Source organism: Stegostoma tigrinum, chromosome 8, assembly GCF_030684315.1.
Source record: "Stegostoma tigrinum isolate sSteTig4 chromosome 8, sSteTig4.hap1, whole genome shotgun sequence".
NCBI lineage: Eukaryota > Metazoa > Chordata > Chondrichthyes > Orectolobiformes > Stegostomatidae > Stegostoma > Stegostoma tigrinum.
In genome coordinates, this window is record NC_081361.1 from 47,148,272 (window position 1) to 47,169,772 (window position 21,501).

The 21,501-nt window shown below is 37.4% G+C and overlaps 1 protein-coding gene across 1 annotated transcript in view; it reads left to right on the top strand.

Moving 5' to 3' along the window:
* gorab (golgin, rab6-interacting) overlaps positions 1 to 21,501 on the top strand; it is a 36,014-nt gene that overhangs the window by 9,477 nt on the left and 5,036 nt on the right. Inside the window, exons 2-4 of the mRNA XM_048539929.1 lie at positions 10,130 to 10,481; positions 13,893 to 13,994; positions 14,882 to 15,022. Coding sequence (XP_048395886.1) covers positions 10,130 to 10,481; positions 13,893 to 13,994; positions 14,882 to 15,022 — 595 coding nt within the window. The remainder of the gene's footprint in view (positions 1 to 10,129; positions 10,482 to 13,892; positions 13,995 to 14,881; positions 15,023 to 21,501) is intronic.

Sequence of the window (21,501 nt, forward strand, 5' to 3'; positions counted from 1 at the left end):
TAAGTTGTCAGAATTTAAAATCAGTTATTTCAGTTCAAGCTACTCTTGTAGAATCATTAGAAAAAGATAGGATATTATTTAGTTAGAATTCATTTGTGAAATTTTGTGGTCTTATTCTGGCAATTAATATTTCTTAACTCCCTTTGAGTTCAATTTTGCACACCTTTGTTTGACACTCTTGTAATATAGGCTCATTTATGCAGACTGACTCATTAATTCAAAACTTTGGAAACCATTAAAACTCTTACTTAACCCAAAAATTGTTGGAATAAATATTGTTATATTCACAAGTGGCTTTAACATTTGCTGCAGTTTGTTTTAAGCCTTTCAATTTTCTGTACTGTGGTGCCTTAATGTTAGTTTCGGTTCAGAAAAAAATTTGGGTTAGTTTTATCAAATAAATGCTAGTGACACATACTGATGTTGGAAATAAGAAAGTTTTCAGGAAACTAAAATTAGAGAATTTTTTAAAAAATGTTTTGCTTCTACAGCTGAGGTTTGAGACCACTTCTTTAATTTTTTTTGGAAGTGATAAAGAACATTCGCAGCTTCAATCTCAAAACTTAATGTAAATTCTGTAATCTATAATGGAATGTCATTGCACATCTTACTGTTAATAGCTAGCAATTTTTTGTTTCAGTTGAACTTTGAAAACCAAACAGATTGAGGTAGTTGAATAGATAGAAAATTTTGGTAAAGTAAACTTTAGGTTCTTGTAATCTGATTGGGGGAACTGAAGGGAATGAAAATAGAGTTAAGCAAAGAGCACGCAAGAAAGATTGAGAGGCTTGAATGGTATAAAGACTGAGCAGGTGGTTTCAAAAGGAACATGGTATGGGTAAGAAGTGGAATCAAAATGTTTTATTACATGATGACCTGAAGTGAATATAGGCTTAACAACTATATGTTCAAAGTGAATGTCCTCCTGTGCGTCCTACAGTAGGTGGAATGAGGTAGCAGTGAGGGAAGGAAACATGAATAACTGAAGATCGGAATGGGAAAGGCGTTGCTGAGGGCCTGCATTTTCCCTCATGCTTCCCACATTTGCATAGTGTCTGCAACCATTCATTAGTGGCTCCTTTCACTGACATACCAAGCTGGCTGTCAACTTGAAGAAATCACTGAGGAAAATAAAGAAATAAAAAACCTACAAGGAAAGAAATATAAATGACTATTCTCCAACTTACTCTGTAATTGTTCCATAATGTTTCACAGCTAATGGAGCACTTTTTCAAGTGTAAGGATTACAATGATGTAGACAAAGAAGAGGAATAAAGATTGAAGTAGTTTTGAAGCAATAGAGACAACAGCGACACAAACATACAGGGCTGAACTTTACATATTTTGTTCCAAGTCCAAGTTGTATTTGGGTTTTTTTTTGGAGGGAATGCCAGGAGACTGAATCAGTTTTATTCTTTGTTACAAGCTTGCCTCATTAGCTACCTGTCCCACACCTATGGTGAGCCCTTGTTAAATTTTTGCCCCATCTTAGCATACACTCTTCCCTTCCCCTCCTCTTCTCCTCACTCTGACCCCACCTTTTGCTGCCCTTCCACTCCAGTGTATTTGAACACAGCATGTGATATGTTTAAACATTCTAATATCTGCATATGTAGCACTTGCTACCTTCAAAATATTGCCTCTGTCTCCTGTGGGGAGACTGTAGTGGCATAGTAATATTATAGTAATGTCAATGGACTAGCAGTTCAGAGGCTCAAAGTAATACTGTACAATTTAAATCCCTTTAAGGTAACTACTAAAATTAAAATTCAGTTAATATATTTGGGATATTAAACTCAGTAAGTAGTTTCAACAATGGTGGCTATGACTACCTGTTTCTCTAGAAAAGTCCTGTTCACTAATGTAACTTATGGAAGGAAATCAGCTATCTTGCCTCAGTTTGGCCTATATGTGACAAAAAAACGCAGAGCAGTAGGGTTGACTGTCTAGTAAGCCACACTCTTTGACAGCACTTAAATAGGGACATTTGCTGGCCTTGCAAGCAGTGGCCCACATTCCATTAAAGAATTGCCTCCTGTTCTTACATTTTTGTTAACTTTGTGAGTATCACACTATTTTCTATATAAACCTTTAACCATGATTAGGGCTCAGTTTTGCATCTTTGAGTTCCTTGTCATGTATAGTGCAAAAATCTCCTATATTTTCAACACCTGAAGCCTTGCTTTTTCTTTTTGCATATTCAGCTATGTTGCAATAAAATTACAACTACTCTTCAAAAGAATTTCAGTGACTTTAAAGCCATCTGAGAAGTCTGGTGGTCATGAAAAGGATGACATGTAAATGCCAGTCTTTTCAATATATTCTTCAAAGCTAAGGAAGAATGCAGGAATTAACAACAAAATTTGCACACTAACCACTTTTTTATTTTTTTGCCCATGCGTATCCCCATGTAATTCTGAGAGATTAATGATTTTTTTTTCCACTGCAGTTGTACTTTAAGGCCCTTGACTATAACCCCACCGTGTCAATGGGAATCTGGGGTGATATCTAGGACTCGGACAATGGAAGATGGTTGTTATTATTAATGGTCCATCATCTCGGCCCCAGAATATAATTGAGGGGATTTTTCAGGGTAGTGTCCTAAACCTATCAATGACCTCACCTCTGTCGTAAAGTCAGAAGTGAGGATGTTTGCTGATTGTGCATTAGTCAACGCCATTTACGACTTCTCCATTACAGGGGTAGACCACATCCAAATGCAATGAGCTGGACAACATCCAGGCTTAAGCTAATAAGTGGCAAGCAATAGTCATTGGCAAAATATGAATATCTCCAACAAGTGAGAACCGCAGGTGTTACCGTTGACTTGGTGTGTGTCTGTACATAAATTTCAGCCTCAGAATTCTGTAGCAAGTAACTCACCTGTCTCCCAAAGCCAATCCACAACAAGAGACAGGCAGGAATGTGATGAAATGTTCTCCTCTTGCCTGGAAGAATGCAGTTCCAACAGTATTCAAGTTGATAACAACCAGGACAGAGCAGGCTGCTTGATTGGCATCCAGTTACTACCTTGAATGTTCATTTCATTCAGCATCGATGTGCAGAAGCAGTATAATGTGCCATCTACAAGATGCAATGTAGCAAGTCCCCAAGCCTCCTTCAACAGAACTTTCAACCCTGTAACATCTACCACTTCAAGAACAAGAACTGAAGGTGCATGGAAACACCATCTGCAAGCCACGTGTCATCCTGACTTGGAAATATATTGCCATTCCTTCATTGTTGTGAATATTCCCTCCCTGTGTTCCTTGTATGCTCAGCATCGGTATTCACTTAGACCAAAAAACGGTTCGACAGTGTTATCAGTAGCCCATTCACTTTTGAATGGGTTCCATGCCTAAATAAGAGGGAAGGATGGAGGAGTGCTGAAATGTTAAATCTTTTTTTCCAGTACTAGTTCTAATGAAACTTAGAGAAAACACAGTCATTGTGTTTGTCGCTGTTGTGGCAGGGGAAAAATTAATTATAAATGAGAACGTAGTTTCCAGAGACTTTGAAGGTTTGTGTTACAAGTGATGACAATTGAAAGCAATTTGCAACTTCAGTATTAATACATTTTAAGGACTAATTTAGGGTTTTAGGATTATGAAAACTGAATAGACCCTTGCATGGGGCATTCTCTTGAAAGTAATGACTAGTAGTCTCGCTAAGTGTTTTTTGACTAAAATTTCCATTGAAGGAAACTATGCTTATCCTGGTGTGTAGTAAAAATAATACTAAGCCAGGTTTAGAGAGAACAGAACGCTGTTGGAATATCTCAATGAATTTTTGGAACTGTTGTTTTGTTTTGAATGAAAACATTTTAGAACGGGCTGTCTGTTGTTGCCTTGATTACCAGAATGTCCTCCAGTGGATTTTTAACCAACTTATTTTTCTAATGCAGGTAAATTTTATATAATAAAAATTGGGAAGCTTCCATGAAGTTTTCCTGTTGGAATGATTTGTACAAGCATTTTAACCAAGTGACAATGATGAATTTTGTAAGTTTTTGCTAGAATTGTTTGAATTCTTACTGAAAAAATGGCACCATTGTACCAGTTTCACGTCACCTTTGTTTGACGGACAGTCACTATTTTATATGTTTCAAATTAATATCCAACTATTTAAGAATTCAACTACTTTTCTCTCCTCTTGCCTTTACTTTAGATTAATATACAATCTGGTAGAAATCTACTTGGATATTAACTAAAATGCCCTGGCTTATTTGACCAAATACTTTAGTTGTGTTAGATTTAGATGATTATTGTTTAAGATTTGGATAACCTTTCATGAATTATAATAGTAAATTAAGCCTTTCACTTGGTCCATGTTGAATAATTATATTCTTGTTCCTATAAATCTGCCTCGTCAAATTAGTAGGATTACTATGATTCAAATGAAATGGCACATCAAACATCATCAGAATGCTACCTTTAATATAATTGTTTATGTGGCTTATTGTTGCTTTTTTTTTCCCAGATTGTAGCTTACAGAACTAAATTACATATTATTGCTCAGGTACCATGATATTTTACATCTGGTCTATAAGCTGATGTTGATGGACAGACTTGTTTCAACCACCAGATGTCACCAGTTTGCTTATTTAATACTTAGAAAAAAACAACCATTAATGATTTAATCTACAGACATAAAGTTTCTGCGAGAAGAGATCTTGCTGAAATTGTCATTAACTTGGCTGCCTCCTACTTGTCTGTTCTTTTTAAAAAAAACATCCAAGTGTTGGACAGCTGCAATTTTGTGCACTGCAATAGAATAAATGAGGTAAAAGGCACAGAATTTCAAGCTATCATAGTACACCTGATTTAACGTTAAGTTTAATTTGGCTTGTACCATGAATTGAAATATCTTTTGAATATCAAAGTAGGCATTATTTTTAAAAGGCTGTTGCAGAAGTGATTATTTTTGGGTGATTCATTCAATTTTCAACACTCTCTCGACTTTCATTAGGTGTAATACTGTTGCAGGTGCTAGATCGTTTTTAACATGCATTATGTTTTGTCTTGTTCCAGATGTGTAATGTGACTACTAATAGAATTTGTTTTTCTATGTGAAAGACCAGTTTTAAACTTGCATAAACTGTTGTAGCAATAGTTCAGTATTGGAGAGGTATTGTATGTACCATGTCTCAACTTCATCCCAAACATCAATAGGATTTTCTTGGAAAATTTGCATCTACTAAAAAACTGTGAAGACTGATAGGCTGCAGATACTAGAGTAAATAAATCTCCCTCCCCTGCATGCACTTGCCATAGATTTCAGTGATTATTGTTGTCTTTAGTGCTACTCCAATTCTATTGTGGAATTATTGCTCTGCAAATTTGGATGCAAGTTCTAACTGTGAGGTATCCTCAGACTCATTTCAGAAGCATTTGGTTTGTAACAGATAGTAAGTTTTCCAATCGATAGTTTAAGATAACTGATTAACATCTTTTCAGCAATAGTGGATTTTGTTGCTTTACAGTCTTGGATTATAATGATCATGATATTTAATGATGCACACTAGTTTATAGAAATGTAAATGCAATATGTATAATAAATAGCTTCCCACCACACACATTTTTACTATAACACACAGATATCATCCCAGAATTATTATTCTCTTTAAAATCAAATGCAAAGAACACCAGTAAACGGTTCCAAACCCAAACTGAAACTAACACCTCTGCTCGGTCCACAATAAACAACTGCACCTCCCAGTCGCGAACCATTTTAACTCCCCCTCCCATTCCTCAGATGACATGTCCATCATGGGCCTCCTGCAGTGCTACAATGATGCCACCCGAAGGTTGCAGGAACAGCAACTCGTATTCCGCTTGGGAACCCTGCAGCCCAATGGTATCAATGTGGACTTCAAGCTTTAAAATCTCCCCCTCCCCACTGCATCCCAAAACCAGCCTAACTCGTTCCCGCCTCCCTAACCTGTTCCTCTTCTCACCTATCCCCTCCTCCCACCTCAAGCCGCTCCTCCATTTCCCACCTACCAACCTCATCCTACCTCCTTGACCTGTCCGTCCTCCCTGGACTGACCTATCCTTTTCCCTACCTCCCCACCTATACTCTCCTCCTCTATCCATCTTTGGTCCGACACCCCCTCTCTCCCTATTTATTTCAGACCCCTTTCCCCATCCCTCTCTCTGATGGGCCTAGGCCCGAAACATCAGTTTTTTTGCTCCTGAGATGCTGTTTGGCCTGTTTTGTTCATCCAGCTTCATACTTAGTTACCCTGATTCTAACTAATGTTGCAATTTAGAGTGAGCTGACATTGGTTTAAATTATATATTAATAAATACAAATATTTTATGAAGATCTTTGTTTTGATGTACATACACTATACATATTGTATGGTGTGCAATGATGCAAATTGGAGCTACCACTAGAAGCAGAAAAAGTTGCAGATCACAAATATGGATACGGAATATAGGGAGGACCAAAACAATTATTAGAAAGTGCAGAGGAGATCTGAAAAAGAAAAATGAGTAGCTAATAAAAGGGAACCAAAAAGCCTCTTACAAAAGTAACTAGCAAAAGGATAGTTAAAGGAAGGGTATAGCTGAATAACGACTGAAGACCTGATTCTTTTGTGGAAACTGCAGTCATAGCTGAGGTATGAAATGAGTACATTATATCTCCCTTTACTAGAGTTTCGTTTAGCAGAAGACCCAGGCTTACTTTATCTGGCAAAATTTTCACAACTGAAGTTGTGATCTAGAATATATGACTTGAAATGTTGTTGCAAGCAAGTTTAATGTAACTTTCAAAAGAGAATTGAGGAGGTCAGAAAACTGCAAGGTGATGAAGCATGATGCATAGTTCCACTAAAGGGCCACGCTGGGACACATGATGATTTCTGTGCTGTATTATTTGATGATTGATCGTATGAGGCCTGTAAAACTTATTATTATAAGGCCCATGTAGTAAACTGCATTTACTACAACTGTAGAGTCCAACCCCATTACAAAGCAAGTAAAATAATCAGTTTACAAAAAGAAGTTGCCCATCAAGTCTGCTATTCCATTTGGTACAAGAATAGCTGATGGAATACTTTGCTGTTTACCCGCCCTCTGTCTGTAACACTTTTTCCACCATTTGATAATCAAAAAATGATCAACCTCTAATTTAAAAGTATTCAAAAGACTGAGCTTTCACAGCCCTCTGGGGAAAGAGAATTCCAAATGTTCATCACCCTCCCATTCTAAAAGATTTATCTTTATCTCAATCCTAAATGGCATGCACTTTAGTTTTAAATTGTGCCGCCTTGTTCTGGACTCCTAACCAAGGGAAACGTCTTACCTGCATCTACTCTCTATTGTAGGTTTCTGCTTCACCTCTGATTCTACAAAACTAGAGAACACCAAGTTCACTATTTCTTCATAGGACAGCCCTGCATTCTGGAACAATTCTGGTAAACTTTTGTTGCATTCTGCAGATGGCAATTGTATCTTTCCTGAAATAAGGAGACCAAATCTACCCGATATGGTAGATGCAATCTAATCAAGCTCCCATGTAAAAGTCGAAGAAAGGCATCATTATTCACATCCTTTTGCAATTAAAGCCTAACATTATATTAATCTAAATAGCTTGCTGCACTGCATGTTAGCCTTCAATGATGTATTGACATGGACACAAAATCCCTTTGCACTAGACTTTCTAACCTCTCAACATTTCAGAAATACTCTCCACATCTGTTTCTCTGAACAAAGTGGATTGCCACATATTTTTGCCTATCATATTCCACTTGCCACATTCATGCCCAATCACTAAGCCTGTCTGAATCTTCCTGAAAATATTTTGTATCTTCCTCACAGCACACATTCACATATTAGCATGAATTTGGATACGTTATATTTGGTTCCCACCTCCAGATCATTGATTTTATATTGTGCACCGTGGGCCCACATGCTGACCCTCGTGGTTCCCCAGCAGACAAAGTCTACCAATGTAACAATCACTAATTTGTCCCAACTCTGTTCCTGCTTGTTAGCCAGTCCTTAATCCATGCCAGTATACTATCTCTTATACTATGTATTTTAATTATGCAAGCCAACCTCCTGTGAAGGACTTCATCAAAAGCCTTCTGTGAATCTAAATCTACTAAATCCATATATGACTCCTTTTAAAAAGTTTGGTAGCAACATGCTCAAAAAACTTCTGTTTTGTCTCACAGGATATCAATGCAATGCCCAACTATATCATTCTTTCGTCCAGTTGACCGTTTATTTTGTGCTTAATGATAACAGAGAAAATGCTAGAATCTGATGTGAGACTAGTCAAACCGTAATTCCCTGTCTTCTCCCTTCATCTTTCACAAAACAATGGGGTCACATTTTGTAAGCTTCCAATCTGCAGTAATCTTTCCAAAATCTGTGGAATTTTGGAACAGGATTTCTAATGCATTGACTGTCTCTATGGACAACATCCCAGAATGTTGATGCAAGGGATTTATCAACTTGTAGGCCCATTAATTTATCCAGTACATCCTTGTGACAACACTAGCTTCCTTCAACTCCTCATTCTCCCTAGTCACTTGGATCTCTAATTCTAGGAGGTTTTTTTTGTATCTTACTCAGTGAAAACAGACACGCAGTATTAATTTAGCTTTTTTGCCATGTTTTTTATTCCACATTAAAATTTTTCAGACTCTGCTTTTAATGGACCCACTTTTATCAGAACCAAACATTTACCTACATGTTAATATTTTTATGGTTCATTTTTTACGAGGTTGCATTCATATTCTATTGATGTTTTGCACCTTTTGAAGGAATGTATGGTTGCTGTATGCCTTGTAATGGTTCTTTTTGAAGACTGTCCATTGGCTATGTGCAGTGATGTATTTTCCAATCCACTGAGGTTTTTTTCATAATTTTCCTTATTCATATTTAATATCTTTTGTTTCACATGGGGCTACCTCACTTTCAAACATAACTTAAGTGACCACAATATGATCAAGCTTTATCTCTAAAGATTCTTTCACAAGAAGATTATTAATTAGGTCTTTTCAAAACAAATCACATCCATTGTAGCCTGTCCTGTAGTCAGTTTTTCAACATTCTGCTCTAGAAAACTATCTCTAGTACATTCGAGAAATGCATCGTCTTTTGCTTTAATGCTCAGTTGATTTATTCAGTCTGTAGATTAAAGATACCTGTGATTACTGTGCACATGCTACAAGCTTTTCTCATCTTCTAAACTATATAATGCCCCACACTACTACTGTTTGGTTGCCAATAAGCAATTCAGCCAATGTCAACTACCCTTTGCTGTTTCTTCTACCCAACGTTTGACACGTTATTCTGCTGACCTAAATTTCTCCCTTCCTTACTTGCGTGCTGATGAGTACAACTCCCAACTCCCTCACAAGCTCATCTATTCTTGCTAAACATAATGTCCTTGATTTTTAGCTCCCAGTCCTAGTTACTGTGCAGCCATATTTCTGGAATGACAATTATATCTTGACCGTTACCACCATTTGTGCCTTTTAGATCATGTATCTTGTGAATGCTGTGCGCAATCAAGTAGAGCGCGTTTTGGTTTTGAAGCTTCTAATTCAGCTCTGGGATTGTGCAGGAGTCTGTGGCCATCAGAACCTAAAATAAGACTAGGTTTTGATATAGGTCCTCTCTTCACTTTAGCCTTTCGTTGTATTATAATACAACGAATGCAAGTTGAACTTTTTTTAAAGTGAGTACTAAGAGATTGGCTTATTTCTTTACACGTTGAGCGACAAGTGAGAGTTTGACTTCAACCATTGCATATTGTACATTTTAAAACATTTGAATGTAGGATCAAGGATGTGTCTTGCTCGTCTTTTATTTACATGCTCAGATGCTTTTGTCACATATCTTCCAGGATTTGTTTCAGTGCTTCTGTATACCGTGAGACCAGATGTTTTTAGAGCCCAGGAAAATTGTAATACTCTTCACTGGTCAAGATTTGAAGTACAATGAGTTGAATCATGTAATGTGATATTCAAGTATAATGGTATTAAGAAGCAGTTGAATCTCTTAGTCTCTGAACAGAGACTAAGAGTTCACCTTTATGGTTAGTCAAATTGCTGTAGATGGCCATAGATGTTGGGTGAATTTTTTTTAAATGTAATGTTCTTTTTCAGGTCCATTAATCTCAGAAAAATCAGAAAGATTTAAACAAACACCCTCAACAAACAAAAGTCGTCAGCAGCTTCAGAGGGAAAGAGTGTTACAGCAGCTGCATAGTCGCAGATCAACGGAGCATAATCAAATTGATCCAGATCAACAATTGTCCACACTAAAGATGAGACCACCTGAAAGCACAGAGCCATCATTATCCAAGCTAGAGGCAAAGGATGGTCAGAATGAAAGTAAGAAACAAACTGAAACAAGAATAAGCTGTCAGATGGACACAAGTGGGCCCAAAACATCGTCTGCATGCCAAGACTCCTCAGTTCAAGAATTGTCGACAGAACAGATCAAAGAGGTGGAATTGTTAGTAAGTCTAGAAATAATTATAAAAGAATCCTTGGAAATACTGGTAGGTTAGTTAAACTGTCTCGTTAATATCTTTCCGCATAGCATTTTGATTAGAAGAGGAGTTAACTACATCAGTGTAAAATGGTTTCAAGTTTAATTTTCTAACTTAGCAGGAGCAAGCTATTCAAACTCTTAAAGTATTCTGCTGCTTAGTTACATGATTGATGTGCATCTGGATTTATATTGACCTGTGGTAGTTCCATGTGCCTCAGTACCTACTTAAAAATTGCAAAAAACTATTTTTGAAATCTGGAATTTTTATACCTTGAATGTCTTTTTGGAGAAGAATGTATTAAAGTTCTATTCTGTTTGCTTTATTCTTGAGCAACCTGAATCTAACATTAATTTTATGCCCCTATTTCTGGATTCTTCCACCAAAAGAAATTCTGTCGCGTCCTGTCTCTCTCACTCCATTCAACCTATCGTATCTTTAATCATTGCCACTTCAGCTTCCATTCTTTGTGATTCAGGCCTAAATTCTGCAACTTTCAAAACTTAATCATTTTAGTCCTGTTGGCATTCTACATCTGTGCTGACCCCTCCCCAAGCCAAGAGATCTTTCCATATAGAGGAAGATGCAGATGTGAGAAAGGATAATAGGAGAAAGCTGTTCCATAGCTCTTGGTCTCTACCAAGGAGCAGGTCATGCTTCTGAAACCAAGAAGTCCATACAATACTACTTTGAACTAATCAGGATTACACGGATTTTGGACTTGCATTTTAAGTCCCTGCTTTGAATAGACAGCAAACTTGGTCCTATTAAAGATTTGATTATACTGTATTTTCTCTTTTAACAATAAAGTAAATTGCACTATGCCTGTCTGGCATAGAGCTGGAAATCAAACCCCACAATGCTGAGAGTTGCCATGAATTAAACTTTGTAAACTATGCAGAGTCACTGATGTATTTATTTTGATTGACTTGAGTTAACAGAAAACACAGACCAAATTTCTGTACTTGACAAGGATGACTGATTACAAATAAATAAGTTCTAAACAAAAATGCAGCTATGAAGTGTCATACAATATAACTGTCAACTAGTTAAAACTCTAACCCCTTTCTGAATATCACCCCACACACTCAGTCAGAGACAAACAACATGTAGGTAATGGGTGAAGGAGAAAATGAAGATGCTGAGAAAGCAGTCCACTGGCACCATGGGACAGAATACTCCTTCTCTTTCCCAAGCACTCAGTTCTTTTGTCTTTTCCATCAAGTTCTTTTGCTTCTTCACGGGATTGTTCACAAATTAAAGTCTCTGACTTATTGATTTAAGACCAAGAGTTCTCGCGCACGCGCACACATGCATATACATACAAAACCTCACCTTCCTGAGGTCTGGGAGTTTCTCGCTATATCATTCGTACCCACAAGCTGTTCACCTACCCAGGAGCCAATCATAAAGGTTGTCAGCCTGATAACAACTATAATCATCAACTGATTGTAATGCACAAACAAAGCAGCTACATGTTGGCCAAATCTCACCTTTGTGCTCATTCCCCCAGTGGCATATTCACACCCCTACCACCATCACACCACTACCTGCAAAGCTACAGGGCAAATGTGACTTAAAATATGTTTCACTAACTTGATTTTAAATAGTATGGCAACTCCTTCCTGAGTCCATTGTTATAAAAGGCAATTTGCCCAATTCCATACACAATCAAAAGTAAAATAATCACAGAATCACAAGTGTTAACAATATGGGAGACAGTCATTCTGCCTGTCATGCCTTCACTAACTTGTTAAATGAGCATCATTACCTTGTACCAATTTCCTGCTTTCTCCCCATTACCCTTGCACACTGTTTTAGTCTAAATGATCATCCAGTGTGCTCTCAATGCCTCACGAGAGGTATACAATCTTTACAACTTGTACATGATAAACAAACTGGAGAGTACATGACTTCATCTCACTTATTTCTCTTTCCATCATTCTCTCTCAACTTTCACTCCTCCACTAATTCAGATTAAGAAACTACCAGTAGATGCATGAGGTTTATTTTGACCACCACCATTGGAAGTAGGTGAGGTGATATTTTTGTCTGTTTACAGAAGAACAATCTACCATTTAAAAACTAAACTTAAGAACTGATTTCATAACTTAATCTGTATAGTATGTCCCAACAAATGTAATAGATCCCTGTCATGGAATTTTTGAAATAATTCCTCGCCTCCCATGGTGGAAATTGCCACAGCACTCAAAACATAAGCAAAGTTTTCTGAACAGGTTGTTTGATATTGATTAAAATCTGAAGCCTCAGTGTGATGGAAGCTCCATAAAAATATTTTTAATTTTTAATTTTCAGCTCTATAGTTACGAAGCATAAGCCAGTTAGTGAAAAGTTCAAGAAAAAGATTTGCAATTATAATAAAGTTGAATGAACATTTCTTTTATATGCTTTCACTTCTCTTTTTAAACACAGATATTCCTGAGCAAACAGATGCTTTTGTTATTTTTACACAGCTATAAGGTTATTCTTTCTTGACTTGGAACAAGGCTTAGTAGGTTCTAGGATCAAGGCACATGCTTAGGATAAGCAGTGGGAGCTTTGCGGACTGGACTATGTATTTTGAATTTGGATTTATTGATGTACCATATGATTGGCTAGAATGAGAATTTTTTTTTGACATTTTCCACTCCAATCTTTTTGCAAACTTTTGCACAGTAAAGCTGCTGATCGTGCTGTTCTGTAACACCTTCCAGTCCCCTTTTTAAGATTTGAAATCTGCCCTGCTTAATATATAGCCAGTGCAGCAAATTCTTAGTTAGCGACTTCGAGAGAAATGATAGGCATGCAAATCTCCTCCTAATCTAATTAATGTTAATAATTTAATTATTAGTATTCAATATCCGTTTTCCTGTTCCATTTTGCTTAGTTTGAACTATAATATAACTCCCTTTTGTGTAAAAAGAAAATTGATTGAATTACGGGAAATTGTGGATGATGCCACTCTAATATATACATTGACACACCAGTCTGCTAATTTTGTTCTTTGACTGCTGATAAATCAATCAACATTATTTAAATTTAGATAAGTAACTAGTTGTTAAAGCAGTGAGAAACCTAATATTGAAATATTGTGGAGTATAAAATAACACAAAATTCTAGATGAGTAATTGATCCATCTTCAGTAAACATAAATGTTGAAAGTACTCAATGAAGTCATTCAACATCTGTAAAGGAAAAGCAAGTTAGGTGTCAGAATCATCCTTTGAATGTACTTAGCAATGGCATTTTTACACCTGTTTGATCAGTACATACTCTATTCAACAAGATAATTTCATCAGTGAATTATTGTTGAGTTCAGCTCAAAAAGTAAAATGGAAAAGAAATGTTATAAAGTCAATTTTATTCCTCTGCAGACGCGAGAGATCAAGGCTGGAACAATTGCAACTAGAGCAGCGGTTAATGGAAGAGAAGAATAAACGCAAGAAAGCTCTTCTCTCAAAAGCCATTGCAGAAAGGTAGGGCATATTCTTAGAAGGATAAACTGACGAACTAAATTACCCACAATGCCTGCATGTTTTTATATTACTGTATGCGTTCAGCACTAATATTCAAAAGAGTCACTTCTCACTAAATTTCAAGCAATTAAAAAGGTTAGTTGTTTTTTTCCAACGTTGTCGGCGTTGTGAGCAGTCTACAAGGTGCACTGCAGAAATTCATTATGGCTTCTTAGACAGTGCCTTTCAAACTCTCAACTATTCATCTAGAAGGGCAAGGTAGCAGATGCTTGACAATGCTACCACCTGCAAGTTCCTCTCTAAGCTACTCCCCATCCTGACTTGGAAGTATATTGTCATTCCTTCAGGGTGTTGGGTCAAAATCATGTAATGGTGTTGTGGGTCTACCTATTCCAAATGGACTGCAAAAGGTAGTTCACCACCTAGAGATGATCAATAAATGCTGGCTGAGTCAACAATGTCTACGTTTCATGCATGAGTGTTTGTTTTTCTTATAAAATTGTGACATTAATTTGGATAAATTAGAGCACAGTACTTTGCCAGAGATTCCAGGTTGACAAAAAAACTCATGCAGTATTCATCAGTGTCATTTGCAAAATCTGAGTCAGCCATTAAACCTACCAGCTCTTGCTGTTCGTTGCAGTTTTAACAATGTCCACTTTTACGGGATGTGGAAGAGTGGTCAACCGTGCACAAACACCAGAGAAGGAACTGTTGTCTACCCGAGAGATTGGGGAGTTCATTAAGAGTGTATGCCTATACATAACAATCATTACATTTTTCACTTAAATTTTTTTAGTTAACATAAATTTAATTGTTTTTCATTATGACAAGTTGTTAGTGGCTATATGTCTGCAATTTTGATCCATTTATACTAATCATTCTAGATCAAAGCGAACCATGGAAGAAACTATGAAACTGAAGCAAATCCAAAAGGAACTTCAGACCTTGGATGACTTGTTATCGAATGATGTTAACATCTTACGGGATCGGATTGAAAAGACCAGCTTGGAATATTATCAGGCTAAGTAAGAAAATAAGTACATGCTGGGTAGTGTTGATCTCCACTTCTAATCTCCTTTTGAGCAATGTTTAATCTTTTCATCTTGCTGTCATCAGAACCAATGCAAGAGCCATTATTTATCCAGAGTGGGAAGGGGGTGTTGATTGGTTGGGTCATAATTGACGTGGAACTACAGAAAGAACAGTTAACACACCAGGCAGGTAGCGGTACAGATTCTGTAAGCAGAATGTCATGGTTTTGAAATTAATCTGGTCATGGAACCATGTTTTAAAAGTTACTATTTATCTTCAGAGGACTTCTGCACTGGAGATTCCTGGCCAGGGGCCTCCTTGTTAAGAGTCTGTTCAGGAGTCCACAAATCAAGCATGTGGATAATCTTTGTAGAAACTACACACACTTTTTTTTTTTCTTTCGCAGCACTAAGTGTGCTATGTTCATGATTTTAAATATTTAGCAGCATAGTCAATAACTTTGACTGCTGAAATGTGGGTGTGACATGCCATGTGGTTAGAGGGGTGAGGCATATAAGGTGGGCAAGGGTTGCACAGCTTGCTGGATCTGATGTGATTTGTATCTAGGGAGGGGTACGGTTTGGTAGTCAGTTCAATAGTTGCCCAGCAATTAGTGGGTTTTTTTTAAGGGGGTAACTGTTCTTGGGTAAACTACTAAGCTTAACTGAATCAGGCCATCATTTTTATTCAATCATAATGTATTCCAAGTTCTAGTTGTAGGCACGTTGTCTGGTTGTGGACTCTGGCAGAATTAAATGATCATTTTCGTAGCTGAAGTTAACATTATCGCATCAGTTTTGTACCAAGTGGAGCCTAGAATTAACTATATCACTTAAAACTATTATTAAAAAGTTATGAAAAATTTGTACCTTATTTAATTGAAGGAAAGAATTGGCATAATCAAATTATTGTTTAAGAAAATGGGGACTGAAATAGACTATGAAATGAAGGATGGAAGTTGCTAGTTGAAGTTTTCCAGATCTAGGACGACGTAGAAAGCCCTTGGACAATCCCTGTGAGGGACGGAGTTGTGGAGGTTTTGAATGGCCATGTGAAACAACTTATTAGAGCCAGGGAAGTGGAAACTCCTAAAACAGCAAAAGATTTGGGAAGGCTGGACATGGGGTGGACAAAGATGAGATAAGCGAGTTCTGTGCGGCAAGAACGTACATAATCAGTGGTTTTCTCGGGGACAGTCCTGTTAATGAAATCTTAGTGGAAGGTAGAAGAGAACTTTATAGGATTAAGAAAGCACAAGATTAGAGACTGAAAAGAAGATTTACAAAGATGATTAGGTCACTGGCAGTCGTCAAACCAACTAGGCTTGATTTTAAAAACTGAAAAAACTGCAGATGCTGTAAATCAGAAACAGAAATTTCTGGAAAATCTCAGCAGTACTGGCAGCATCTGTGCAGTGAAATCAGAGTTAACATTTTGTCGACTTCTGAGGAAGGTCACTCAGCCCAAAACCTTAACTTTGATTTTTCTCCATAGAATCTATCAGGCCTGCTCAGCTTTTCCAGTAATTTCTGTTTTTTTTTGTTTCAACTAGGCTTGATGTTCAATGGTGGGACATAGTTCAGAGAGGAATTGTCAGTTTTTCTATCTCTGATAGAAGAAAGATTTGCCATCTTTTTTAGCAAGTTATCAAGTTAAAGTTGAACATGAGAGAAAGGTGTTGCAAATTCAGACAACATTGGATTTGATTGAAGGGGAGCAGAGGAACACAGGGACAGGATTAGGCTACTGAGCCCATTAAGCCTGCCCCACCATTCAATACAATTGTGATTGATCAAACACTTTTCCCAACTGATCCCAGTAACTCTGTACACCACCGGTAAACATAATCAAGGACTGAGTTTCCACAGCCTTCTTGGGTAGAGTATTTCAAACATTCACAACCCTCTAAGTTGAAAAAGAAACGTCATCTTGAATGTAACTGATATTCCCTTTTTAAATTGTGCCCTTGGTTCTAGACTCCCTAATCAGGGAATCCTGTATCCTGTTTATGCCTTTAAGTATTAGTAGGCCTGCATGGAATTACTTTTTATTGTTCAAAGAAAATTTACAGTACTGTCAACCTGGTTACTAATGCAATCTTCTACAACCTAAAACCAGCTGTAGATTATTAACAAATAAATTTGAACCCTCAGACTTTTAAAACAAAATAATGCTGGACTGCAATATCTACATGAAAAGATGATTGTCTCTTTTGCATGTTTGTAATCATTTATTTCTCACACTTTGGGGCTTATGTAGCAGACAAGGCATTAACTTACATCTGTTTCCATTCTTGGGGTTCTTCTGCTGGAGATTACTATTCTGTTCATTGAAACTACAGCTCAATAGGTGCCAGTTTGCATCAGGCATGGCTGCTGAGGAAACTCTTCCACTTTCACTGGTTGCTGTAGGCATAGCGGAGGCTTTTACGGTTGTTATCCCAGTTTGCCCAAGAAATAAGTGCACCTTTTATGGCCATCACATCATGGAGTGAGACTTGAGCCAAAAGCTTCTGAGTCAGGGGCAGAGATGCTACCCACTGCACTATAGTCCCCTTGGATCTTTCTGCTCTGTACCACACAAATTAGGAATTACAACACAGAGCACACCTTGCTTCGTTAAAGCAGATGGTCAAAGTGATATGTTCTCAAACTAGTTATGGTGGCAGCAGACACACCAATTCAGGCCTACTGGATTGATTTAAGTGGTATTTCAAACTTAGAAGATTGGCGACTCTCATTTATTTCAGAATACTTTTTTTGATGGAAATTGGAACAGTTTTTTTCATTTCAGCAATGTGAATAGAGAAGCTTTATTAAAAACACAGGCTTAAAACTTGTAGGAAATACAATACAATGTCTTTGGCCTCAGTTTATCACATTTGTATATGCAAGAGATTAGAATAAATTACGTACCAAATATTTTGGGCTGTGCTATGATCTCTGGAGAGATTGATAACTCAACATTAAATTCCTTGTTAAAAGTTAACAACTGTAAGAATGACAAGTAAATTTTAAACTTTTACGGTAACAAAATAACTGAAATGCTAATGACTAAACACTATTTTCTCTTCATATGTAACTTATTTTAAGATACAGAAAAGATATTTCCCATTTAACTTCACTGAAAATCTTCCACTCGGTTTTATGTTACACTTCTCTCTTCAAAGGAAACCTCATCCTCCAAGAACTACTGTAAATTCGTTCTTGGCTACCATTGACTTGCTTTCCTTTTACTAATCCACGCGGATGATATCTAGTATAAGATCTGCCTTTCAAGGAGATTATGTTCTAGGTCCCTTTTAACTCCAAACTAAGCAAAAATTGCAATTGAAATTATCATGAATTTGATGTTCAGTCTAAGCATGCTTACCCACCAATGTTTTGTGTGATAAACAAAGAATTAGCAGTTTTGCTTAGAAGATGTGCACCTTGTCTCTTGCTCTCCTGGTTGGCTGATGGCCACAAATGACAAAATTGTTTTGTGTGATATCGATATATTTATGGGGAAACCTGAAAACTGATCTTAAAATGCCTTTGTCCATGATAAGAGGGAACACAGTAGCTTGGTTCCTACGTAGAAAAGCTCATTTTTGATTCTTCTTTTCTTTTGAGAAGTGAAACATAGTTTATGGCAATTTTGTTTGCAAATTGCAACCTATAACACATTTCTGGGACTTGGGGGATGCAGGACCAATTCATGGTTGCCTCAGGAACTACATATTGTCTCCAATCATAAATGCTTTCTTCTGCCTCTTAATACACTTGGATTGTTTTCTTATTATCAGGCAGACTTCAGAACAGATCATTTGACTCTTTCTTCACCCTAAAGCTGTAGTTCTGAAAGAGAATCTAATAAACTTGGTAATTCTATGTTTCCCTTTGTAAAAGGGGTTTCAGACTTAAGTCCATATTGCCCGTAGTGAATCATGTCATTTTTAAATTTAGAAAGTGTGTTTGTTTGAATAGATTTTAGAATTTAAAGCTTGCACAGTTAAAACCTGTTGTTCTTCAAATATGTAATTTTTTCTTTTTGTAAGGCTTATAGCAGATTTAGACCATTCAGCCCATTAGATGCTCTTGACATGGATGATCTGATAATGTTCACCTCCACGTTCCAGTCATTTTCCTCTAACCCACGATTCTGTTACTGATTAAAAATCTGCCTATCTCAACCTTGCAGGTATTTGATGACTCAGTATTGACAGCCCACTCTGGTACAGAATTCCACAGGTCACTGTCCACAGAAGAAAATCCTCCTCATCTGCCTTAAATATGCAACCGCTGTATTCTGAGACTATGCCCTCTCGTCCTAGACACACTCACTAAAGGAAACAACCTTTCTATATTTACACTGTCAAGGCCCTCACCCCACCCCCAAAAAAAATCTTATGTTTCAATAATGTTGCTTCTCATTCTTCTCAAGTACAGACCCAAACACCTAAACCTCTCCTTTATATGATAGTCCTCCCATCTCTGGTATCAGCCTTGTAAATCATCTTTACTACCTTTAATTCCAGTATATCTTATCTTAGATAAGGGGATCAAAACTGTTCAGAGTATTCCACCTGTGCTCTGATTAGTACCTCTGTGTTCTTTTTAAAAGCCTCCCTACTTGTGTATTCCCTTTGAAATAAAGGTCAGCATTCCATTTGCCTTCCCTATTACCTGCTGAACTTGGATATTTGTTGTGATTCATGGATGAGGATACCGAAAACCCTTTCTTCATTTAAGTAATATTCTGTTCCCCCAACTCTCTGTGCCATTAGTACATCATCTCAGATTTTCTTGCATTATCCCTGCTCACTCAACCTGCCTGTATCACTCTGCAGAATGCCTTCTTCATCACTTGCTTTCCCACCTACATTTGTATCATCTGCAAACTTTGCTGTTCACTTTCCTCACGCAAGTCACTAATATATTGCATATTATTTTTGTTCCAGCCCTGATCCCTGTGGCACGCCATTGTTACAGGTTTGCATCGTGGAAGTGACCTCTGTCTTGTATTAGACAACAGTGTGGAGCTGGAGGAACACAGCAGGCCAGACAGCATCCGAGGAGGGACCCTTCTTCAGAGATGCTCCTGTAATGCTGGCTGGCCTGCTGTGTTCTTCCAGTTCCACATGGTGTTGTCTTTGACTCCATCATTGGCAGTTCTAACTGTCTCTGTCTTGTATTAATTAACCAATCCTCCATCCCTGCTAATAGACCAACTCCAACATTATGGGCTGTAACCTTTATTAAATAGCCTCATAGAGTCAAAGCACAAAAACAGATTCTTCGGTCCAACGTGTCCATGCTGACCATGTTTCCCAGCATTAACTAGCCTGCATTTGGCCCAAATTCCCCTAAACCTTTCCTATTCCTGTCCCATTTCCAAATATCTTTTAAATGTTGTAACTATACCTGCATCTACTACTTCCTCTGGCAGTTCATTCCAAATACAAACCACCCTCTTTGATAAATGTGTGGAGATATGTCAAATGTCTACTGAAAATCCAAGTGTGTTACATTCAGTGTGTCCCCTTCACCTTTCTTGCTTGTTTTCTTTTCAAAGAATTCTAGTAATTTTGTCATGTGTGACTGCCTCTTGGAGTCGTGCTGGCTTTGCTTGATCACTTTTGTGTATTTCTAAATGTTCTACTATTGCATCCTCTATAACATACTCTAGCATTTTCCCAATAACAGACATTAAGCGAACTGGCCTATAGTTACCTGTTTCTTGTCTCTTTCCATTTTCAAATTAAGGTATAATATTGGCGGTTTTTCAATCCTCTGGGACTTTCCAGAATCTGAGGATTCTTAGAATGTTACTACCAGTGCATCCACTATCTTTGTACCTTTTTCATACCCATTAACCTGTATTTTCACTGGTAATTCATCTGTTTTTATTTTCCAAATGCTGTGCACATGCAAATGAAGAGGTATTAATTTTGCCTTTTGACCATTTTCTCTCCTTTGACTCTACTTACTCCTGTTCTTCTGTTTATGTACTTTGTCCTTTCTTGTCACACTTCCAGTTGGATTAACCAAATAATTCTGCCATATCCTCCTGCTTTGTAAATCTATATTTTCCCTCTTTCTTCTCTCCTCTTTAAAGCCATCTCTACAGACCTAGTTATTCACTTTGCCAGGACACTGCTACCAGCATGGGTCAAGGGAAGCCTGTCTCATCAGAACTGTCACTTTCTGCCCATATATTCGTGTCCGTACCCCACAACTGAAACCCATTCCACCCCTTCCAATCTTTGAACCACACATTTAACTCTTTGACTTTATTTACCCTATGTTTGTTTGCCCATGACTGACGTAGCAATCCAGAAATTATTGATACTGACGTGATCAATGACTTCTGGATCCCTCAACTCACTCTCCTCAGTTCTTCTCCAGCTCCAATCTCTGGCACCTGGCAGGTAACACAGCATTCAGAACTACAGTTCACTGCTGCAGAGAACATTATCCCATTGATTATA